The sequence below is a fragment of the Schistocerca americana genome, chromosome X (genome assembly GCF_021461395.2).
Source record: "Schistocerca americana isolate TAMUIC-IGC-003095 chromosome X, iqSchAmer2.1, whole genome shotgun sequence".
In the NCBI taxonomy this organism is placed as follows: domain Eukaryota; kingdom Metazoa; phylum Arthropoda; class Insecta; order Orthoptera; family Acrididae; genus Schistocerca; species Schistocerca americana.
This window is the reverse complement of record NC_060130.1, coordinates 669,987,891-670,013,781: the sequence shown is the minus strand read 5'-3', so window position 1 is coordinate 670,013,781 and position 25,891 is coordinate 669,987,891. Positions and strand designations below refer to the sequence as shown.

Genomic DNA, 25,891 nt, shown 5'->3' with positions numbered 1-25,891 from the left:
CAGAATCTAATGAGCAGCCTCTTCTGTTTAGCGTGTCGTCTATCTGCTGGTGTGTAACACTTCAGACTTTCTATGAGATTTGTAACACTCTTGTGATGGCTAAATGTACCAGTCAAATCTTGCTGCTCTTCTTTGGACCTTCTCAATCTCTTGAATGAGACTCAACTGGTAAGGGTCCCATACAGACAAACAATACACCAAAACTGCACGAACTAATGTGTTGTAAGCAATTTCCTTTGTTGAAGGACTGCATCGCTTCAGGATTCTACCAATAAACCGCAATCTAGAGTTCACCTTGCCCATTACTTGTGTTACTCTCGGTGTAAACAGATTTAACATATTATGCATAAATAGGTGGGGAAAGCCCATTGCTGTTTGATTACAAGATTGATGATAAATTGCTGGATCTCATCGGAACCAGGAAATAATATCTAGAAGTGCCCACACACGTAACTGCGTGCTTGACAAGCATGCATGCACAAGCATGCTTGGCCAAACATACTTGAGCATGTGTAGGATAAATTTGTACAAGTATCATGAATGTACAGGCAACTTGATGCATGATCAAAAGTCAGTTATGCATGCTTGTGCAAGTGTTCAAGCATATGGGTGCTTGAGCATGTGTACGAATAATAGGAAAGCTTATGCAAGCATTCGTCAGTGATTTGATTTGGTTTAATTTTTAATTGGTCCTGTTAAATTACTTTGTGTACAGAGGTTGTTCTGTAATGTAGGACAAGTCAAATAATACAATATTACATGGAGAAAAGAGAAGGAAAAACAGCAGTACTGTGAGACAGTTTCTATAGTGTGTCTATCTTGAATAGTTAACATGGGAATAATATTTTCTATCTTTACTCCAAATAACACATTTCCATTTTTTTCCTGTAACACAAGCAAAAAGGCTGCCAAAACCAGCACGTCGTCATCTGAGCTTGACATTTTTTGGTAAACAAACTGGTGCTTGTACAAGTATAGTTGAACGAACTGAAAGTGCGAGGAATTTGTGCATTCTTGTGCAAGCACATTGCCCATGCGCGCATGTCAAACATGCAGTTGTGTTTGTGTGATCGCATTAAGATTGTGGTTTCAGAGTAATTGTCAACAGTTCGCATCACTGCTGATGCCTAAAAGTTTGAGCACTTTTAGGGAATTACACTTTTTAATTATCTTACTTTGAAAGTTTTTCATGGTACACAGACATATCCTCAGTGACTTGTGGTGCGAACTGTGTTATATTTGTAGAACATATTTTTCATATCAAAAGTAGTTCAGCTTTTCATTGGTGAACACCCTGTGTTTAACTTGTGGTTATAGCACAGCCGTACAATGTACTTGTCAACAAGGTTAGGTATGTACTTTACTGGAGCAATAATATCTACGACTGTTAGGGACATGAGAGTTGTAATAAGTATACAATAATCAAGCAAAGATGTGCAGGAGGAAATTAACAGGCCCTTGTCATTCTCATCTTAATGCAGGTATCACCATTTGATGCCACTTTCACAACTTATCTGAAAGGGGGGAAAAAAATATCAGTGACAGAACTGAACCTCTAACCTCCACATTATTAGACAGCAGCACTTGCCTCTTGGTGTTGAAAATGATCTATTCGGATGTGTGTGGTGATAAATAGGAAAACTTGTAATGACCCTGGTGTGTATTATATAGTACTTTAGTGCTTGTTGTCCAGAAGGATAATGTAGCATTTTGTGTATGAAGAAATGGGCATCAGGACATAGTCCCCAAATACTAATCAAAGACTATGATAGAGATTTGTCAGCTCAGCAGTACCTCAAACTGCCTGCCTTGCACCCAAGCACATCTTCCTCTACATCAAAGATACATTCATGGTGTAGTAGCATAGGAGACAGATGATTTTGAGAACACAAAGTTGCTGTGTTGAGCAAACTGCTTCTGGGGAGGTATTATTATGGGGAAACCCATGTAAATAAGGATCCTTGAGAATTTTGTTTTATTGAGGAGGCCAAGTCCCACCCTGAGATTACTGCCAGTGGAAGAAGAGAGTTTTGTTAATGGTGGCAAAAGTTATCAGCTAAGTCAGATGTGAAATTCCTTGTTGGAGGCTATATGCATAGAGCACATCCAACAGTGGACAGCACATGACACAGATCAAAAATGCCCATGCAAAGGTTAAAATGTCTCTCTCTTGGCTCCCCACCCCACCTCAATTCGCCCTCACACCACCTCAACCCGCCCACAACGTACACAAGATTTAACTAGGTCGAGGGGGTTGCTCCCCACTGCCAGTAGAGTATTAGAAGTGTAGGAAGAGCTGCAGTGTCTCAACACCACCAGAAGATGATTTGTTTGACATTCACCAGAACTTCTCAGTATCTCAATACTACTACTGGCTGCAAACCAGCTTTATGTTAGTTGTATATTCCAGGAAAGTCTATGTTTATCCAAAACAGAATGAGGTAACACAGTCTAGGTTAATTTCTGTGATATGTTGCTATATTTCAGATGCACAGTGTAAAGTGAGAACCACACAGAGGGATGTAAGGTCGTATAAAAAAAAGTCTTTCACGTACACCTAAGGGAATTATTATGAGCTGTACTTTGAAAATTACTTCACACCTCTTTTACAGTGTCAAATTTATGTGTGTGTAAGAAGAGTAAAGAACAGCAGAAAAGGCTTTACAGAAAATTGTGTGTTAGAAATGATTCAGTTTGAAAGGGAATATTTTATTGCCCTCACAGCTTTCAAATGTGGGACAGAAAAGTGCTTTGTATCTTCTGAACTTTTGATGTCCAAAGGGAGAAACAGCAGTGTTACACAGAAGTATGGGTGGAACCAATGACAATGTTCCAGTTGTACAACTTACATAGACAATAAGAAATAAGTGGGATATGTTCATGAAGTAGACAGACATCTTGGAAATATGATATAAAATTGACAGGAAAAGCTGAAAGTAACTGCCCAGAATTTTTTCCATTTCCACTTCCTTGGTATCACAAATGCATGTCCTCTCCAAATTAAGATCCCCAGGTGTGTCAATGGCTGTGAAAGTATTTTGTATATTCATTGTCAAAGGTATTCGCACGAAAAGGAATTTCTCTGAGAGAATAATTTTAAAGACAGATATAAAATGCCCAAGAAATGTAATCCAAAAACTGCACTGGACTAAAGTTTCACAGAACATAGGCAGTGTAAGCCTTCTAGTATGTGACATGCTTAAATTGGAGCACCAAGCAGGAACCACATCACTTTGATGGATCTTCAGAGTATTTGATTTATCAGTGTGTCTCACATATGAAATAAACTACATTGTTAATTTTTACTCTAAGATGAATTTTCGCAGGTTGTACAACTTACCAAGAACAATTTATTTTACAGCTCTTGGACTATTTCCCTTAGTATAGCATTCTTCAGGAAAATACCAGTTGTAACTTTTTTCACCACAGCAATCCATAATATTTACATATTTGATCAACAGTTACTAGTCCAATTCACAACACCTAGTTATCTTCCATTTCACTGTGACTTGTCAGCTGTATATGTTACTTTGATGATTATCAACAATGTAGGAAAAGATAGAGGGCTACGTACCTTAAAGAGAACACACTAAGTCACAGACAGGTACAATTAAGACACTTACACATAAGCTTTCAGCCTCAGCTTTCATCGGAAAAAGAGAAACACACCATTCATTCACGCAAGCAAGCAGGCCTCACTCTGCTGCATTCTGGCCCTGAGCTGCCGGAGTTGGCAGTCATGTCTACCACTTGGGGTGGAAGCTGCAATTTGGAGAGGGTGGGGAAGAGAGGGAAATATACAGGTGGGCGAAGAGAGGAGCATAATCTGGCGGCGTGACTAGAATGCCAACAGGCATAGTGTCAGCAGGTTGTGGGGAAAATGAATTAAAAAAGGAAAGAAGTGGGGAAAATGGGTGGGTGCACTGTTAGAGGGTGGGAGAAAAGAATGGAAAGGAGGTGATAGGACAGAGGGGGTGGAAACTGTCGGGTGGAGGGTGTGGGGACCATATGTTCCCATAGGTTGAGGCTGAGATAGTTAGACAGCAGAATTTTTGTTTGTAACTTTCAGCAGCTTGAGAAGCTAATGAGGCTAAAAATTCATGAGAAACTCATGATTTTGACATTTAGGGAGCATTAAAATAAGAACGCTGAAGGAGCTAAACATCCCAAATTCTTCTATGACAAACACTCTGATGCAGACAGGTTTTGCATGTTACAATTTTAAAAGGATTTGTTTAGTTGTAGCACCATACAAGTTTCAGCATCTTATTTGAAAATCTGAAATACCACACACAATAAACATTTGGACTTGGCACTGGAACCTACAAGACAAATGAAGCATCCAGTGTATCTGCTGAATATGATAAGCTGCTAATTGCTTTCGTGCAAATTGTATATAAGGTACATTACTAATGATGTTGATCACCAGGCTACAAAGTACAAGTTCCCAACAGCAGCATGGTCATTTATGATGCAGGCGTACTTTGGAGGGTCAGATGCGAAAATTGTTACTTAAAGCTATGACACTGTTCACACGTTTGGTTTTAAGAAATCTTGACCCAAAAATTCTATAATACGAGAGAAATATTACTCAAAATCGTGTATAAACTGCTCATTAAAAGTTTAGCACCAGCTGGATATCTGCAAACGTGTGGGCTTACATTCAAGGAGAGTGGGAAATGAAATAGTAAGCTTTGTGAGACGGAAAAATATTGTAGTGAAATAAAAACGAAACAATAGCTTAAATAAAAACAGTTTACTCGAAAGTGAACATTTTTACACAGGTGTGAAATCAAAATTTGCTGCTGAGTAACATCCTCCCTTGGCATATTGTCTATAAGGTGCTCAAGATGATATCAGCTCTCGAGAGGTATTCCGGTGTGTGAATCAGGTTCCTGTGATGATGTTTTGCAAGTTTCAACTGACCCCACATGTGCTCTGGTTCAAGTCTGTAGATGCAGCAGTCCTCTCCATTCAGTCGATTATTGCCTCCAAGAGTTTGGGTACGGATCTGATCTTTTCATTCATTATCATCTTGTAAGGCAAATCCTTTGCCGAAACGTTCACTATAGGGAATCGACAGTAGGTTGGAGGATACTCTCCTGGTAGTGCACAACTGAAATTACGTAAATTGCAGTAAGCTGTGTCAGACATCTGTACGTGGCTCAAAACATGATTGATCCATCTCCCTGCTGAACACGTGGACATGCATACCAGTGACGTGATCCTCCTCTAGTACAGTCGTCACGTGTCGCACAATTCCTACATTTGTCAATGTAGGAAACCAAACACAAGTTATCCAGGTTTCATTTCAGATGACCCCTTGTCCCCCCCCTCCCCCTCCACAAACCTCATTGCAGGAGGGTTTGTACCGTTCTTTGTAATGGACATGTAAATTCAAAATTGATCATGTGGAGACGGTTGTGTACTTTCTGCGGTAATATTTCCTTGTTGCCCCAAAGGTAGCACATAGTTCTATTGCATTCTTCCCTTCATTCCCCCTGTTTATCTCTCTTCTTCCTATTTTATTCTCCAGTCTCCCTGCACATCTCTCCTTCTGTAAGAGAGGTTGAATCAGTACCTGAAGGAACGATCAGTTTTTTCAGTTAAGTTATTCTCTAATGATTAACATAACTTTTTTGTTACCCTAGTGAAAATCAAAAACCACCCTATGCAGATGCTATGTTTTATTTTGTATTTAAGGCTTTTGCGTACCAGGAATATTACTGAAACCTTGTGTAATTTGCATTTACTACTGAAAATCTTATAATTTTCCAGGAAAAGAAACGCAGTAGAACAGCTGACAAATATACGTGGCGAATAGACCTAGCAAAGACAGAGAAATATTGGTCTGGATGGTTCAAAGGACTGTCTAACATTTTTTTGAATTGTCCAGTGCCAAAAATGTTATTGTTGGCTGGAATAGATAGGCTGGACAAAGAGCTCATGGTTGGGCAAATGCAAGGTAATGTGTTCAAACAAGTTTTGAGCCTGGATAATATGTGTTACCATTTTGCTGAAAACTGTAGAGAGCATTAGTTGTTTTGAACTGTTGTAATAAACCCTGTATATCCCCTGGTAAAAATAAATATCCATGCAACTTTTACTTAATTTTCTGTATCGCATATGTTAGGAATGTTAATATTTAGAGGGCAGCTATCATTGTGATATTGTGCATGTGTATTGCATGTTTTTGGGAGATAAACTTGCTATGTTACACAACTACTAACATCTCACTCAAATTCTGTGGAATTGTTGTCTTGAGTATTTCTAATGAGAGATAGAAATACTCTTTATTTTGTGAATATAGTTGGTTTATAATATGTTTACCTATTTTATTTTGTTTTGAATATTGCTTCTCATGTGCAGGTAAATTCCAGTTGCAAGTTTTGGGACAGTGTGGCCATGCTGTGCATGAAGATGTTCCAGAAAAACTAGCAGATATAATGGCATCATTTATGGTGAGATATAAATTTGCAGAGCCAACAGCAAACTTTCAGCGGTATGTATTGGTGTTGTGAAATGATGAAATGTTTTTCAGTAGCTGCTCTAAAGCAATTAATTTGCTTTTATTTGAATCTCCAATAAAATTTTCATTTGACAATGTACTTTTTTGTGGCGACATTCTTGTATAAATCCTTCAGAGTTCTTGCCATGTCTGATTTTTCAATCTTCAGCGCTTGATGGCATCCTCTTTAATCATTGTCAAATTTCATGCATTTGTTATAGGTACTTAAGTTGGCTGAATTACGTCACGGAAATATCATAAAATAACGAAACTTTCATGTGTTACCAGAGATTATGTTGATGTCTGTGACTGAAGAACATTGTTAACAATGTTGATTTTGTTCGTTTAGAAAATTCACCACATTGTCCACAGTAACTTACTGAAAACAATACTGTGATACATTTAATCATTCTGTGGATGTATGTGGGATAACCCATCTTACCGGTCTTACTGTGCAGACTATGGCTTGTTTATCTCCATTCTGTAGGCTTTTGATCAGTACCTATTTCCAAACAATGGTACTAGACAAATTATTGTCTTTGAAATGAAAGGATCTTTTTTAGGATTCAGTGGATAGCTGTATTATGCACCATCTGGTCCTAATGTACAAATAGTGAAACATTCTTGTGCCATGAGGTGAACAATATGACGGAAAATTCATGAATGATACAAATAGTACACACCATGAAAGATGTTAGTTATCCATCACCATCAAACTATTGTGCCTAAATTGGAGATGTATACAAGACTAATACTAACCGTAATTGTGAGGTCTATGACAAGGAAGAAAAATATCTTGTAACCACATGTATAAAGACTGTAGCTTCCTAATTGATCTGCTTGGTTGGGTGATCAGGAACATCACTGCCACCCTGTTGAAGACTGACCATCCCTTTTGCCTGTAACACAAATCTGTAGTACCAGCAATAGACTCAGCTTCTTCTCATTACATTGGAATTGAGTGAATGTCATTAGCTTTTCCCCAATAAAGTAGAAGTTGAAGAAATTCTCAAAAAATTACCATATTATGTTTCCAACCCATTTGCTAACGGACCAGCTGCAAATAGTATTCTTTAAATCTTAAGTTAATGAGTAGTAGTATGGACTAAGCAATGATTGTTTGTACATAAAACAAAAAAATCATTATTGTTCACAGGACTTTCCCTGCATGCTAAAAAATAAGAAAGAGTACAAGAAGACAAGAAACTGGGAAATGCAATGTGTTCTGAGGTGGAGAAATTGGCTGACAGTTCTGGTATGTGAAATGGAATGTGGAGCAGAAAAAAAAGTTAATCATTTATCCAGTCATGTTAAGATATCTCAGCCAGCTGTACTTCTATAAAAATAAGTGTACTGTAGCTGAGCTTATGGCCTATCTTAATAATCTATGGTGTAGTGAGAGAGAGGGATAAATGGATTGATAGCTGTTCAGCACTTTGTATTAATTCCTTTACCAAGATGCAGTGTTTTTTAAGAGACTGAATAGCATGCTGGTGTGTTTATTCTCAGCAACAACAGTAATTTAACAATTTATTCTTGTATTGTTAATGCTATGACTTTCAATTTCAGATTGTGGTTCATTGCAGTGATTTCTGTTTTGTAATAACTTGTCATCTTTCATCTTTAATTCAATGTTATTCCAAGATAGTTATGTAGAAATTCACTCTGATCTTGGGAACAGTTTATAACTCAGTGTAAAAGCTCATACTAACTCCAAAAGCATTTAAGTATGGGATTTTTCTTTGATTTTTAACGTCATTGTAAGTTTAGTGAAATTACTATGTAAAATTCACTGTTGTGTAGATATACAGGTCGTCCCAGGAAGAATGGTCAGTATTCAGGGAAATGACAGGAATGATCATTTGAATCGAAAAACTTTGTATGAACATTTGCTCTATGCCAAATGGTTTCCGAGGTAGAACTCGTGTAATATATATATTGACAAGAGCCCTATGGCTCCTGCCACATCCCGTATCTCGGCCTCCATAATAACCTATTTTGTGTTTTCAGTGGTCAAGCTTCTGTCGCTCACACCCCTTCCTATCCTTTGAATACATTTAAGTCCTGGTCTTCCTCTGCACCTTCTGTTTGTTGGTCTGTGTTCAAATAGATTTTTAGGTAGTCTTCCTTGTCTCATTCTCATTAAATGTCAAAACCAGAAAAGTTGTCTGCATTTCATTTCATCCAGTATGGTATCCTGTACATCCTCATTTGTTCTTTGTTCCAAGTGAGACATACTTGAAGCTTGTCTGTATTATTCAATACATAGTCAGATTTATTCATGTACAGTAGTTAGTAAATATTATAGTATGTGTTTTACAAAGTGTCAACTGATTTGTACATTTTATAACACATTTATCTGTAAGCAAGATCATACACTTCACATTACGGCTGTTGTACAGTTCCCAATAAATGTTTCAGTATCCCACCGTCAACTTCAAGGCATTTGTGCACTCTTCGGAGAACATTTGTGTTGCATATCTGAGTGCCTCTGCATGTTACATAATGACGGCAGCAGTATCCACGATGTGACCAAGCAGTACATCTTGCATATCCACTTTTTGTTTGTACACATGAGACATCATCCAACCCCTTTTACAAAAATCTAATGGCATAAGGTCTGGCGATCTTGGTGGCCTGTTAATTGTACTACCATGACCAATCCAGCGATTATGGTAAGTTTTTGTGAGATGTTCCCTTAAACGTCTGGGGAAAATGTGGAGAGACTCTGTCATGCTGAAATACAACACAGTCTGTGGGGCCAAAGGAACAACCATCACCAAGGTGTTTAACACTGAATTTCCCCATAAAAGGGGGGGGGGGGGGCGGCAAGTTATTCTTTCTCGTCATTCACTCTTCAAACATGACTGGATCTATTTGTTACAAAACATGCTCCACCAAACATTGATTGAAAAACAAACTTGGAAATCAGTTTCCTCTGTAGCATATAAATTTTCCTAGATGATTATTGTGTGTGTTGTTGATTCACTTTTGTGCAAAGGTGACCTGATCGGTGAATAGTATTAATGGAAGCAGATGACGATTGTCGTTTAACCAGTGACAGTATTAGTCCTATGGTATTGTTGTCAATGTGAAGATTGTAGACACAATGTGTGTGAAATTAGTGCAGTTTTTCCCAGTGTAATTTTTGCTGTATACATGTTCATGGGACATTGAAATGTGTAGAAAGTCACCGTGTGCTGCTAGTAAGATTATACTACACCATTTCAACAATGTGTTGCTGTTCCTAGATAGGTTGTTGAACTACATGATCAGAAGAAAAATGAGAACTTGGAAGAATACCTGTTTCACACAATGTGCTGAAACCTCTGGTAAACTCTCTGTCATCAGGAATTCAATGAGTCAGAAATTAGCAATTGTATTGCTAAAGGGCAGCAGGAGCACTACCATTGCAGGAGCTATGTATAAACTCAGTTAACAGACACTTCTCTCTGCTACATGCTCAGACTCCCACACTACTTTACTCACAACACACGATGGACAGCTGTGCATTCCATGGGCTATTTTATTGGCAAAAAGACATCTTGAGCAAAAAGGTTTGAAAGCAATGAGGTAGGTTGGGCTAACATGAAATTTCAGAGGTTGAGTGGATAAGACACACATTCATGTGTGCCACTAGCCCGAAAACAAATGTACATTATATGTGTCCTATCCCAGAAACCATTCAGAATAGGACATGTGTGCATATGAAGTTCTTTTTGCTATGAATTAGTGTTCCTGTCATATTCCTGAATACTGACCATTTCTTGTGGGACACTGTATATCACAGTAGTCACAGCAAGTGACCAGAAAAATTAAATCCTGCTTGATTTACAGGAAACTTCATAGTAGTATCTTGTGAGATATATTTAAATGCAAGTGCGCCTCCCCTCCACACACACACACACACACACACACACACACACACACACACACACACACGTGCCAGACTAAGTGCATTTTGTTAAAAGGTAATACTGACAAAGAAATTAGCTTCCTTTTGTTGTAATTTTTAGTAGTACTTTAAAATGTTTAATGGAGTCCTTTATAGAGAATGAGTTGTGAAAAATTTTTGGAACGTGACTGCCTTCAGTTATCACAAAATGAATGTCTTTCTACTACTTTCTAGAAGCAGTGTGGGTGATATATGTGGATTAGACTAGCTAATGACACAATGCAGTATTTGTCAGGTAATCAGTCTACTCTGGTGGGAATCTGTCATAGTCAACAGCTATTAAAGCATAATTCAACTTATATTACCCCATACCATTTTGTCAAGCTGAAGAAAGATTGCCCACTTTTTGAAAAACAGGAATTTACGTTACCATTGTTAAACATGTTTTAGTGTCCGCCATTTGTGGCACATGTGGAATGACACGTGCGAGTTGCTCTGATGTTAACATGCATTGTCTCTTAACTAGCAAGATTGTGACATCATTGTCCTTAGTTGGCTATTTGAAGCTTTGGCAGTGGGACTATAAATAAACCAACCTCCTTTCTGGTTGCTACCATATATGTGGTGTTTTTGATTTCTTATTTGTTCAACTGATCTGAACCAGAATGGAATACTTGTTTCTCCATGCTGTAACTGTCTTTCAGAAAGATCCAGACATAGGCAAGGAAGAGAAGGTTTTTGAAAATGCTGAAGGTAGTACTAAAAATGCATTGCCGATAACTATTGGATGGCTTATATTCTTTCATCATTTGTGTGAAGTGATGAACACTGGTAATCCATTTATTATGTCAAAGATCAGCTTGAAGTAAACATAACTTTTTGTAGTGTGGTTGAAGTGATGTATACTTGAGCTGTAGGTTTTCTTAAGGAGAAATTAGTGGTTTTTGCTGAAGATAATCTGACTTATTATAGAGTTTGGAGACAACTGGTTACCCTCCATGAAATGAATGTGAGAAGAATATTGTAACCACAGAATAAGAGAAACCATGTATCAAACTATTTTGCAAGATTTTAGTGGCACATTTCAGGTGTGTAAGGTTCTCCCTTAAGTGGAATAATATGGAGATAGTAATTAAAAGCCAAATAGTTCATTAATGAACTGTTCAAAGCAGTTCTCCACCACATCCTTTCTCTCAGGTGTGCTAGTGTTGTGTGGGTTAAGCAACAGAGCATCTTTATGGGCTTTGGAAATCACTCAGATTTAATAGTGTGCCATAAATTGCTAGAGGGCTTCATATTTTGGTACTTTAGTGTTAACAAAACACTACAAGAGGCATTAAAAAAGAAATGTTATATGATGATGCATAGTAGATGTCTTAAATAACAGCTTATAAATATCTGACAAGTTCTGTTCATCTGCACATTTTGGTTTGGTGGCAATAGCAAAATTGTGTGTATGTTGTATAATTAGTCATTGGCGGTGTGAAGATAGCCACCACAAAACTGTAGGCAGATTGTTTTCATGGTACACAGGGGTATCTTCATTGTTACAAAATGGGCTAAGTATCGATTCATAGTCATTGTAAATTGGTGGTAAAATAATACATTAATATAAATACTATGTCAAAGTGTATTAATTTACTTTCTGACTGTAAAACATTGTGATATATGTTATGTAGGCGTGCAAAAATCGAATGTAGAGCTGTGAAACATTTATTGAATATCGGAAAGTATTGGAATTATTAGGTTAAATTATATTAAAAGACAAGTTTAGACACAGCTTTACTTTTCATGCTAGTCCCATCTTAAGTACTAGCTCAATTGGTGTTACCAATGTGTAACACATACAGTTGCAACACACACTGCTGTGAAAGTTGTTACCCCAGAAGTTGGAACACCACTAGCTCCCCTTGTGGTGAGGGAGCAACTGTAAGATGACATTATGTGTTTAATTATTTTTCTACTTGATTAACAAAATAGTTACTATATTTCTGCAGTTCAATCATTGGTAAATTATCGAAAGATGTGATTGATCCCGAAATAAATGTTAAAACAGCTAAATCTCACTGATTCAGCACTATAAGCTACAACTTAGTCATGAATAAATACTTTTTAATATGTGTATAATTGCAGCTTATACAGCTGAAATTGAGAGAATACATACGCATATTTTATGCCTGAGAAACACTTAATTCTGTTGTCTGTTCTTATTATGATAAGCACTTTCTTTGACATGTAACAATTTTCTGTGAAGTCTAATGATTTGCGCATTCTTACACTTCTCTCAACTTTCCAAAGTGTGAATATTTTTCTAAATGCAACTGCTATTGCTTCAAAAGTGAATGCGTTGAACATTCTTGCCATTTGTGGTTCAGATGTAGCAGCAATAACAGAATTGCTTTCTTCTGTGTTGGGAAACAGGCGTACGACATATTTTTCAAAAGGTTGGGTTTATGCTCTTTACTAATCCTTTCTTCTTGTTCATAAAAGAAAATGGTATTCTTCAATAAATATCTGTAGGTTACAAGATAATTGTAAATAAAGTGGTCTGTAATGTACTATTTCATACATCCCAAGGTCCTTAGAAAACTAAAGAAAGTCAAATGTGGTGTTACCATCAATTTTTGTGGCACTATATATGTTGTCCATTGTAAAAACTACGTTGCAAATCGATATGAGTGATAGTATTCGCACTCATGCGATATCATTTTCAGAAGCATAACTTACTGGCTGGTTAGAGTGCTGCTGTCACAGTGTATAACAAAAGTGTCATGACTCTGTGTGTTAGACTGTGGTGTTACTAAGTGATGAAAATGAAGTGGAAGTGGGGATGTTGTGTTGTGCAGAATCCTTCATGTAATGATTGCTAGTTAGTCTACCAATGGTAATTGAGCTGATCTCTCAAATCCCGGTGTTGATTCTTTGTTAATGCTTGAATTTATTTTTTTCTTGTATTATTTTTTTTTTTACTGTGTCTATAAAAGCATAAATTACACAACATAATTGTTTTCACAAAAGTCAGTACCGCCTTTAGCGAGGTATTTGATGTTGCCATATGGCAATGCTAGGTGTTTTCAGTACCTAAATTTATATGGATTAGTACTTCAACAAAATAAATAGATTATTGAAAGTTCTTATTGCATATATAACTTTCATTTAAAATTATTATTAACTCTTCATTATACAATTGATATTTTATGATACAATACAATTGCTAACAATACATGGCTAAAAGAATCAAATACCTCATACACAATCCCACATTACACTTGGAACATTGTTCTCACAGTAGATTTACAGTCATTGTGAGAACATGTATTCTTCTTCTTCTTCTTCTTCCCTCCTGTATGTCAGATGAGGTGGTGAGTTTTATCAAATCTAATTGAACCTGATATACAGCTCTCAGAAGATGCATTTGATGCAGAAGTTCTTCCAGCTCCTTTGGGTAAAGCTTTTTATCTCTGCAAGTACACAGCTGCTACTTCGCCGTTGAATTCCAGGTGAGAAATATTTTGGTTTCTTCTTTTATTATACAAAATCCAACTCTTTTGTATGCCAACATCTTACATCCGTGTGTGTGTGTGTGTGTGTGTGTGTGTGTGTGTGTGTGTGTGTGTGTGTGTGTGTGTGTGTGGGTGGGTGGGTGGGTGTGTGTGTGTGTGTGTGTGTGTGTGTGTGTGTGTGTGGGTGGGTGTGTGTGCATGCGCCCGCGCTCACTTTTTTAGTTGTGGAAATCTCTGGACTTGCTCAACTTCTGGAGCACCACCACATGAAGAAGAGATTGCTGTGACAACTGAGTTGTCCAGCCACTGCACGTACTGCTCTTTTGATTCTCAACTGCTGGCTCAAAATGTATTGGAAAATGATTTTTTGTTTCCCAGTGGGCATTCTTTAGGAATTGTGTTTTCTCTCATGGTACCAATGGCAGAGTATCCACAGTACTTGAGAAATGAAAACAGAGATGCACCTGAAAGTAGATTGTCCATGTGGAAACTGTAGCAAAGTTCTCTCTTCACTTCAGGAATTTCATCTAATAAAACAAGTTAAGGACTTGCTGCCTTGTCAAAAAACTGCTCATAGACTGTATTTCCTTTAGGACCTTTGCCCTGATAAAGTCCATAATTTACCAAATATCCATGTTTGGTGTTGAGGCTCCAAATCTTGTAGCTGAACCTAATAGGCTTACCACAGCTGAATTGTTTGTGTCCATGACAGCCAGAGTACTTCAACATACATTCATAATATGACAGATGTTCCTCAGGTATGAAATTCTCAATGCAGTGCTTCATCTCCATAACTGCAGCCCTTGGTCTCGCTGGAGATCTGCCCACCATCCTCACAGATACCGATACCAGTGTTAACAGTTTGGTGAAATTTTGTGAACTATCAGGCCTCGTCCCTAAAGTGGTGGGGAAGGGCAGCAGACTTTAGTATGTTATAAACTGCTCTGCATGTGGGGACATCCTTCGTCCCCACCCATGAGATTTCATGTTAACTTTTCGTCAGGGCACTGATGACCGTGATGTTGAGCGCCCCCCTCAACCCAACTCATCATCATGATCATCATCATCATCTCCATAACTGGACAGATTTTCCGTGCTTTGTCATTTTGATCGATCTTAGTATTATGTGCACAGTGTAAAAACCTCTCTTCCTGTAGGCTGAGACACAGCCAAGTTTTGCATCTCATCTTTTGAGTCCCAATAGTCTCTTTTAGAAGGTAACTTGTTGTAGCCACTAACATACAAAATGGAGATTAAACACTATATCTTGTCTGCTGTAATTTTTGGGTCCTGACAATTGAGAACTAATATTAATGCTTTGTTTCTTTCATCAAATGCTCAATAAATTCCTGGTCAATAAAAAGTTCAAATGTATTGATGATCAACATGATTCTGTATCTTGAGTACGCAGGCCTTGGAAATGTAGAGGGATTTTGAATGTCAAAGTCAGCTCCTTTCTCTCACCTCTGCCCACATGTATCTCCATTAGAAGACCAGTTCACAATATTGCCAGATAATAAGGTAGATCCTACTTTGGATACAGAGTGCTCTGGTAGACTTGGACATGGTGCAGCTGGTTCAGATGCAATAGGATCTGTGCAGCATTCATTGATTGTGCCAGCGGGTCATGGTCCTCATAATAAACACAAATCCTTTTGTTGTTTGGCAGCCTTATTTCAGCATTAGCTCATAACTGGGGAGAGGACAGGTTGTCTACTAATCTTTAACAATACAAAATGGAATAAAAAAATCATAAAGTAGTCTGTGTCAGTATCAGTAAACAGACAATTCAAAACAAACCAGTGATAGGCCTACTTACCTGCCAACATAATTTCCTGAATCATTATCTGTGTTTAAATTCAGATCTGATGGCTCAACAAACACATCACCATCAGTATCATCATTACTAAGAACACCCAGTGCCTCAGAAAGCGATAAACCTCTTCCAAAACAAGAAAGGGAATTTTTTTTCATTTTACTGAGTAGAAGTACCTCATGGCAACACCAAAGTTCAAACAGCCTAGCTCAACATAATTTATTGCACAACAAGCAATAATTTTCAAAGAATTTATATTTGAGTATACAAAGTATAACCATACTAAAAACAGTCATATTTCGTATATTATTGTGTAAAACATACTTACTCAAAATTATATTCCGTTTTTCTTTCTCATTCAGCAAATGACAAATTCCAACACTGCATACATTGCGACTTTTAAATGTACTCTTAAAACTTGCATTGTAGTGATCTTTACAGTCTTATGAAATAGAAGCAAGTGCTACCAGCACTCTTGCTTCATTGATGTCATGGAAACAATTTTAAAATAGTGTAACAAGCATTGCCATATGACAACGCACAATGCTAATGGGTTAATGGTACATTTTGTAGGACTAAAGCAAGTTTTTTGCAGAAATTAAGCTGTTATTCATGGTCTGAAAAAGCAGATACCAGTATCACTATAGTCTGATTAAAATTACCTTTTAGTTGACTTCTGTCACTTACTGCTACAGTGTTGTCACATTGGCTGCTGCTCTGTTACAGACGACACACAAATGTGGCTGGTCGCTTCACAAGTGCTGTTAAGGAACCTGCACTGTTTGATATTTATTGACAAAACTAGTTTGTCAAACTTTCAGTATAGTGAAGCAATTGTCACACTATCAATGATTTTTGTCAATACTCTCAGTTGACAGAGCGATTTTACAAGGTTAAGATGTTGAAAACCCAAAAGAAAGCACGTGCCACAATTTTTCTAGCTTTAGCTGGTAAACAACAGAAAATGATAAGTGGAAATAGGTCCAAGAATGGCTAAAAAGAGAAGTGACTTGTTGCATGTTTATTTACTGACTAAAATCTTAACCATGGACACAAGATTTTGTAAATTATTTTCTTATGAATCCTGCCTCTTACAACAAATTATTAATGTTTGTATGGCATAAAATAGGAAGCAAAATTCATTAATAACAAAAGAGGCAATCACAGTCAAAGAGAGATCAGATGTAGCTGAGTTTTCTGACAACAGGCAGGTCATTCGAACATTTTTATTGTAGTACTGTATTATCAGCGAATACAATTAGCAAAACTGTTATTTAAACCTGTGAAGTAATTCAGTCAGTCCTACAATGATAAATTCATGTAAGGAATGTAATTTATGTTTTTTTGATATTGTTGTGAGGCTGACCTGTATTTTTCACTCATCTCAGTCTACTATGTTTCCAAATCAATAAAGAAGTAAGTGCCATAATGAAGCCTTCACTGACCACCTTAAAGTGGTAAATGTTATGACTACCACTACATAGTCCTGTTGAAACTTTTTTGTGCTAAGACTTCTTGAAAAATTGAATCAGAGGGATGTTATGCTTAAAGACGAACTGAAAACATAAATGGTGCATAGTAACATTGTGTGGCTGGTTCATGAAGCTCTGTCAACATGTTAATAGTGAATATTGTGAAACTGTCAGTTCTTGACCTTACACACTCGGTGTGTATTGAGAATATGTTTGAAGGCCATCAGTACTGATTGTCAATATATCTGGTATATCTACTATTGACAATACGCCAATACACATCCTCGGTGGGTCAATATATTCAACAATATTTTTGAATGTGTGAGGGCCACTTTACCCACGTGTAACATGGAACAGTGTTGTCATGAGGTATGACTGGAACGCAAGATGATATGTTGACAGTGATTTTAACTTTGAACTGCTATCGTGACCACAACCAAGTGATGTGCAATGTGTCCAAGATAATGGCAGCCAACAACTATTAAACACACACTCTTTGTTCACAGCAGTTAAAACTAACATATACAAGCAAACTCTAGAAAGATGAATGCTAGAAGCAAACTATCATTTCTCACTTTTGTTGGTTACCTGAAACTAGTCTCACACTGATGACATGAGCTGACACATTATGGGTTAACATGAGTATGGCATGTACAAAATAAAGCCTTCCTGTTAAAAAGTAAGGAAATGTTTTCTGTGTACATATCTCCACCAGTTGCTAACTGCAGACAGCTTCTTTGTCTGAAAAACAGTAGATACCACTGATTTCAGAGTTACTGGAACTTTCCAAAGTGGATGAACAGCTGGAAGCAATAAGTAGTTCCTTAACATTATCTTCAAGAAAACCATCATTATTCCACACATCAGTTACTCACTTTGAATGCATAGCAACAGGCCCCTAGCCCATTTCAGTAACGTTTCCAGGCCCTGGTAGTTAATTGGTTTTATGAAGTTGCAAGGGTTCTAATAATTATAGTTTCTCTGTGTATCATCCAAAGTAACTTAGTGTTATCGTAACCCCTGAATGATGTCTAATGTCTGATGAGTTTCCTGAACTTGGTAACAACGTATTTTTGAACCAGTTTCTGTGGTGTACTTCAGGAGAAGGTTGAGCAGATAACACCCCCCACCCCCCCCCCCCACCCCCCCCACACACACACACACACAAATTATTAGTAATTTATTAAAACTTGAACTTTGTATATACTTAACTTTGGAAAAAATCCATTGCATGGTTATAGTTTAACATCAGAGCACAGTTGGCCTTAAGTGGATATAATTTCAGAATAACTGTTCTGTTAGCACACAGCCAGATCTGTGCTAACACAATACTATTGTTCTTAGCAATGGTTAAAAGTGGTTGCTGATTACAGAGGGACTGGGCTGAGTGGCACTGCACTTGGACATAAATAACTTTCCGTTTGCAGTGGTGTAAGGAAACACACAGTGCAACAAAAGTCTTACTTGTGGTGCTGTCTTGAGGTACCAACGTCAGCATGTGACCTTGTTCTGCAGACAACACCAAAATTTTATCATGGTACTCTGACTTCTCTTAGATTTTTATACTCTCACTTTCCTTCAATTTAAAAAGTGGATAGGCAGAAATGAAGCCGTGGTAGATACCAACATGAAAAAGAATAATCCTACCTTCTTTGCCTGTGGAGAGTGCTATATCTTATCCTTCGTAGTCATTCCAATCTTTAGTAATGGTATGAACAGCATTCACTCATGCTTTATCAGTCCAAAATGTCCTTGAAATTAATGTCTCTCTTATGTCGCGCAAAAATCTTTGTCGCCATGCATTTATGTCTTCCAGTTCCATCAACATTTTATGACCTGAGATATCTTTGCATTTAAAACTGATCCTTTTGTTTCGCATTTCATCAGATGTGAAAACACACACACACACACACACACACACACACACACACACACACACGCACACAGTGAACTGACTATTTATTTTGGCAGTAGCATGATGTGGAGTGCTCTGATTGAGGAAACCAGCTCCGTGTGAAGTGTTGACCAATAAGTAATTTCAGTCAGACTATAGAATCCTAGTACACGTTTTTGAGTGAAACAAATTGTGAGCAGTTTCCCTTGCTCTATTGCTTTGATGCACATAAGGTAGTCATGGCACTGAGCAATCAAAGGTTGCAGTTAAATGACAGACTATAATAATAATAATAGTTATTATTATTATTATTATTTCTGTTTTTTCACAACAGAGCTCACATTGTTGCACAGTGACGTCTACTCCAGGTTACTTCTGCTTCCTCAAGAGTAGGCCTGGTGACTTGAGTGATTTTATAGTACTTTAAGCAAGATATAGGCAGTACCAAACAGTACCTTATCTTTTATTTTACTGTCTTTACTACATCCTGGAATTCCATACAGTGAACTGACCTTGATGCTCAGATCATTGTATTTAAATTTCTTCTGAGCCGCATTATCATGTATGCTCCCATGACACTGAACTGAGACATCAGTGAAGAGGCATACTCTTTTTATCTGGCTGAACAAATCAGACTTGTTAGCGGCAACTGTACTATTGGTATACATTTGTTAATGGGACAGGGTAGACTTGATCTGCATCCACTACAACGTCTTCGAACTAGGCAGTTTGGGTCCTGCCATTGCAAAATTTGTTGTCAGATGTGATGGAGACATAACATTAGGAGATTGCTGAGAAAAGGGGAAGTATAACCTCCTTATGTAGAAGCAAGTATACATACATTAGTATAATAGAAAATCTTCACTGGAATAGACAGACATCTGCTCACCACATGAATGAGATATTGTGCAAGGGATAAGGACAGCAACAAAAGATTAAAATTTGCATCTCAGCATTTGAAGTTGAGCAACCTGTCTTCATGATCTCATCACAGTGTCGTCAGCTGTGACCATGGAAGTATACCACACTTGGACAAATACACTATTTTGCTGCCAGAAACAATGATTGTTGATGTTCTGCTGCCATTGCTGGTATATATCCTTGTACTTAGTATTACACCAGACTAATTTGAATTTGCGTAATTGAGTGGGCACATGAAGTTGCGATTTTGACAACATATTTTGTATAATGAGAACCTGACCGATGGTTCCTGCTGACAGGATGTCAAATGAGGCAATTCATGGATGTCTTTTTTTGGGCTGATTGTGGGTGCACACTCCAAAAGAAAATTGTAAATATCTTTAGAAATACCATGACCAAGACTGCCAGTTTGAACAGTTATAAGATACCATTTGTTACACTTTTAGAGTAGACATGGCTACTAAATTCTAAAACAGAGTACGGTGTAACAAAGATTTAAAATTGTTAAAAAAAATGGAAAGATTCAAGGAAGGCAAATGAAACAGTGTGTAATTTTATAGACAGTTGCATGCCCCAACCTTGTTTGTATGAAATAAGTACTGTACACTTATTACACAATCAGCTGTGATATTCCAGAGTACTGCCACATACGTTGCTGTAACATATATTCTGTTCATTTGTAATTATTAAACTTGGAATGTGTTTGAGAAGTAAGTTCTAGATTGGTATTTGTAATACATGAGCTGTAAAGCCTTCTTCTTTCAGTAGCACAATTCAGTAGATGGTTTTTGGACTTTGTTTTCAACTCTTAGTTCTGCATGAACCATAGTAGTGAGAGCCATTCTACAAGAAAAATATTGATTGTTACTTGAGAAATTACATGGCAATATTTAATATGACTGTTTCTCGTGGCCACCAGTTCTGACTCGTACAGTTGCTTGTGAAGGACTGTTAGCAGGAGCATATTGTTGGCAATATTAACATTTATAATTACACCACCATTATATTCTGAAGTAATAGTAGCTGCAACTGCTGCTGCTCCTCTGTTTCCCATATTCAAGGCGCAAACTTTTCATATTATATTCTTTTAGAAAGTTACTTGTGAAGTGTGTACTGTGTGATTGTGTTTGCAGATTGCTTAGTCCATATTATGGTATATCTGCAATATTTTAGACTGTGGGTGCTTCCTTAAGGTGCTGTTAAATATAAATTACTGGAAAAAAAAGTCTGCACGGGAACATGAACATTTGTACAAGAGTTGTGAATTATCAGTTTACCTATGCATCTATGAAAACATGATGTTGATTCCATTCACTATTACACAAATTTTTATTCATAAATGTACTATCAAGCATTATGGAAGCAGGGAAGAAATAAAGTTCCACTCAACAAATGTGCAGAAGAGCACTAGAAAGTGCAGATCTATAATACCAAGCCCTTAAAACATTTAAAAATTGGGCTCAGGCTTGTGAAATGAATATACTATTCTTCTAAGAACGTATTCCTTTCGTGGACTGAAATAAACTGTTAGTTTATTTTAAGGATTTTGTACATTCTAAGACTTACCTCTTGGTTAGTGTGTGTTCTGTTCAGTGGGTAAAAAGTATACGTGCAGAAGTCAGTATATTTAGTGTTATTTACCAACCTTATTAAACTGAAATTTGGTGAGCACACTGAACTACAACTACACCTGGACCTGGATTCCACCATTTCAAAATGTAGAACATGCAAAAATTTTATAACAAGTTTTTGCTTTTCTTGGGATTTAGAAGGGTGAGGGAGAGCTTGTATGTGACCAGTGATGTATTTGGATTGTTTTTCTCAAGCATCCTTCCAACAAAAGGCAGCTACATTAAAACCATTATTTCTGTAAAATGTGCTTTAAATATGAAACTTACTTTAAATTAGAAACAAGTGTCCTACATTCTCCCATTAACGTGGTGTACTTTAGTTGCTCCTTCTGAAAAGTTTTATTGTTTATAGAGTTCAGAGGTACTTGTTATGAGCATGTACATTTCTTTTCATGTTATCACTTTGTGTGCATTAAATGTGTCTAGTTATGTATGACAGTAGCTCCAAGTTTGTGATGCAGTGTATTCAAATGATTTCGTATTATAAGCTGGAATTGCTCAGAATTTTAAAAAATGAGACTTTGTATTCTCAAGTATTTCTGTTAGTTCAAATCCAGTTATGAATTTACTCTCACTTATAAAGATATATTTATCAGAGAGCTGAATTACCAATATTGAGCACTATAAGGATGGCTGTTTCAATTGTTTTGCAAAATTTCTCACTTTGTTCTAATGTCCTTCATGTAAGATTACTATTGCTATTCGATTTTTTAGTTTATTAAGGAAACAGTCATTTGGAAACAAGCCTTCTGTTCCTTGCAGTGCAAGATTTGTCGTTCTTGTAACTTGTTAGTGGTGTACTTCATACATACTTACAATAAGTTTTCCCTTGATAGTTGTGCAGTTGTTTTCATGATTGACACCTTACTCACATGACATCAATAGATTAGTAAAGTGTTCTGTCTTGTACAAATTTATGGTTTGATTTGAAGAATTTTGTCCACACATACCCTAAAAATTTCTAACGTTATGACTGTATACGTATATAATGTGATTCTGATGGAAAATTATGTTTCTCCATGGAGTGATTTGTTAGGGTATATTGCTTACTTTTAAAAATAATTGTTTGTGTTCAAGAAGTAACAAAGAATTTGTATGTAATTAAAAAAGCATTATTTTGTATGGAAGGTAGATTGGGTTGTAGGTATATTTGCTTAACATATATTTGACAGTTACAGAAAAAATCTTATATACTCCATCACAGGACGGCCCAAATTTAACAGAAACACATATTTCCCCTTAAAATGTGTTTTGCATTAAAATTGCCAATCATCAAATAGGATTTTTAAATTCTAAAGCTTGTTTGCTTGTTAGTCCACAGGACTGCTTTACTCAAGTATTCAATCTTTGTCCACTTACATAACAAATCCTCTGACTACATTGTATATTTTGTTTTGCAGCATGTAAGAGCTGAGCAGTATGCATTATGAAGGTTCAGAAAATCGTTTCAGTGGGGAGCAGCCTTAACTTTGTTTCCTGGTCCCAACAGTGGTTGTTCAATTGTAAGGTGTACTTTTGTGCTGTTCACAATACTGTAAATTTTGAGAGGGAGAAACTGACTTCAATGGCTGTACAACAAATAATATAATAAATGATTTTTACCTCCCTCAGTAAATAGATATGTATATATTATTAACATCTTGCCTGTTGTTGTGCATTCTCAATGGTCTTTTGGCAAATAAGGCATTATTCATGTCTGCTATATCCTTTTGTCTTCTTATATGAATGAAATGATTATAACTTTCATTACTATCACTTACAACATCTGCAAAATATAACTTCAAACTGCAGCGTAGCAGTATTATTTCATACATCCAGAATGTCTGCGTTTTTGGACGTGTTCCATAACAAGAGAGAGTAAGAGTGAGTGTGTAGCATACTGTAGGAGAAATTAAGATATTTATTACTTGCTTAGACAAATTCCTGAGTAGATTAATAAATCTAATTATCATATCTACACATTTTTACATCTTCAACCACTCTCTGCATGAAATGGTACAGTGTCATTAAGCCCTTTCTTTGCTTGTCCTAAAGTAGATATTATGTTCAAATCATGTCAGCAAATTTCTTTTTGCTGCTGCATCAATCCTCTGAAGTTGCATTTCATGTTCCGTACTCGAGTAATTTAACATGTTGACTACCATGAGGCAACTGGTGGACACAGTGGAGCCTTGTGACTGACATTGCGTGCCCGCTGACAGCCACACATTCAACTCTATTCAGTCTAGTAGTGTGCATTAACTGGTATTCCTTGATTAAGTTGATTCTAGTATACAGTAAGTCTGGTACTGTATCTTGTTCAACTTTTATTATTATATTATTATTATTATTATTATTATTATTATTTTGCAAGTTTAGGTTCAATGGTTTTTATTACTAATTCTTTACAAAATTACATCATGGCTCTAAATCCATTATGAAGCTGACTCCTAATTTACCTTTTGATATGGACAGTGAGATTTCCTGTCATATAACTTGAATGTAAATGGTTTTCACTCAAATAAATTCCACACTGTCAACATTTTAAATTTCCAAAAACTGACTGGTTTCACTGAAGAATTATTGAGGATGCCGAAAAAATAAGGTTTTTATGGTGAACCAGAATTATCAGTGACAATGACGTATTGGTAATGGTGATGGTGATGGCAGTAGACAGCAAGAAACCTACAGTAGTTTGAACTGTACGAGGCCACAACTATGACGAAGGCTAAACTGGTAATACCATCCATTTACAGGCTGCATTGATCCGCAGTATGTGATTAACAGGGTGCAGGGGATTGTGATGGAATTATGAACACAACTTCCAAAGATATGCTGTATTGAACAGAGTGGAACTAGGGGCTGCCTGCTGGCACACATCAGGCATGAGACTGCTGCATCAGCCAGTGGCCTTGTGGCAGCCAACTTGTTAAAAATGCATCCCATTCAGTTGCACTACTCACCAATGCCTTATGTGGATGCACATGAGAATTATTACACAAGTCTCCACTTTCTTTTACTCTTGGAACCCATTGTGCAATATAGCACAGTCTTCTAGACTTTGTCAAATTCTATTTTGAGCATAAGAATGAAAATTATCATAGTTGTGATTGTTGTTGTGTGTTGTACAGTATGCATTAAATGAGCAATATTGTACTCGATTTTGCCTGTATAAATTTGTTTTCTTTTGTGTTACTTGTACTTTAACCTATATAGTTTGCCTCTGACTGTTGTAAGCAATTTTGACTCTTTACTGTTATCGCCTTTTAATGTTTTAGTGCCTTTTGTTTTTCATAAATCACTGCTTTTATACTATAATTGGAAGCAAAAGATAACATCTCAGTTTGTAGCACAAATTGTGTCCAAAACACTTTTTCTCCTAACTGATAAGAACCATTCATTTGATCAACTTATTTTCATAATTTGTTGAATATTTATTTTTTTCCTAATACCAGTGCTTTAGTGCACTTGTCTTGAAAGACTGTTTAATACTATGTACAAATTTCTTCAAATGGTATTATGGCCAAGATAAAACAAATCTTTTACTGCAAAGGGTCCATAGAGTTATGATACAGAAAAGTAACAATTCTGGAAATGATTGTTTCCAGGTATATTTTTGAAATACATATTGCCAACACACTTTTTGTGGACATTTGATGAACAAGCCAATTTGTATTCTGATTTGTTTGTTGTTTAAAGTTGAAAATATATTTATTTCATTCATTGAAGTAGACATTATGCCATAACTGTAACTTATCACACCCTTCAAGTAACTTTGCAATGGGCCGAATTCAGACGATTTTTTTTATTTTCCGCTATGACTGTTGGATGAAATAAAATAAAGTGTTCTAAAAATTTTTGTTTGTAGAACATTCTTTATTTTCCACTACTAGACCAAGGAGATTGTGCAGAAGGGTGCCCCAAGATGTGTAACATTGAAAGAATTGTATTGTAAGTTTGGTTAGAGTTCTACATTTTGTTTGGCATTCCGTATCTACAGAATAGAATTATTTAAAAATATGACTTGCCAGCAGGTTTCATGTGTTTTGTCCTAGAGTTATTTTCTTGTAGACGTAGAGAATTTGCATTGGTCATGACAGAAAAGAAATAGCCAAATCAAGCTTAGGATCTTTCCTAGGCTCACTATCCATAATCTTTTTTCACTTGCACACAACATCTGTAAAAAGCATGCATTTGTAATAGTAATTTGAATAACCAACATCTACAACAGTTACTGATATTTATTAATTAAACAACCCACGATTTTGATAA

General features: G+C 36.6%; 1 protein-coding gene across 5 annotated transcripts in view; it reads left to right on the top strand.

Moving 5' to 3' along the window:
• Window positions 1-25,478, top strand: part of LOC124554974 (protein phosphatase methylesterase 1) — an 87,431-nt gene extending 61,953 nt beyond the window's left edge. Inside the window, exons 7-11 of one of the 5 annotated variants that reach the window (XM_047128711.1) lie at window positions 5,779-5,965; window positions 6,370-6,461; window positions 7,665-7,763; window positions 13,803-13,903; window positions 23,041-25,478. In XM_047128711.1, the coding sequence (XP_046984667.1) occupies window positions 5,779-5,965; window positions 6,370-6,461; window positions 7,665-7,763; window positions 13,803-13,903; window positions 23,041-23,047 (486 nt within the window). In that variant the 3' untranslated portion in view covers window positions 23,048-25,478. Of the gene's footprint in view, window positions 1-5,778; window positions 5,966-6,369; window positions 6,503-7,664; window positions 7,816-13,802; window positions 13,904-23,040 lie in introns of those variants that run through there. The other 4 variants (XR_006968502.1, XR_006968503.1, XM_047128712.1 and 1 more) reach the window with 4 other exon arrangements.
• The last annotated feature ends 413 nt before the right edge of the window (window positions 25,479-25,891 follow it).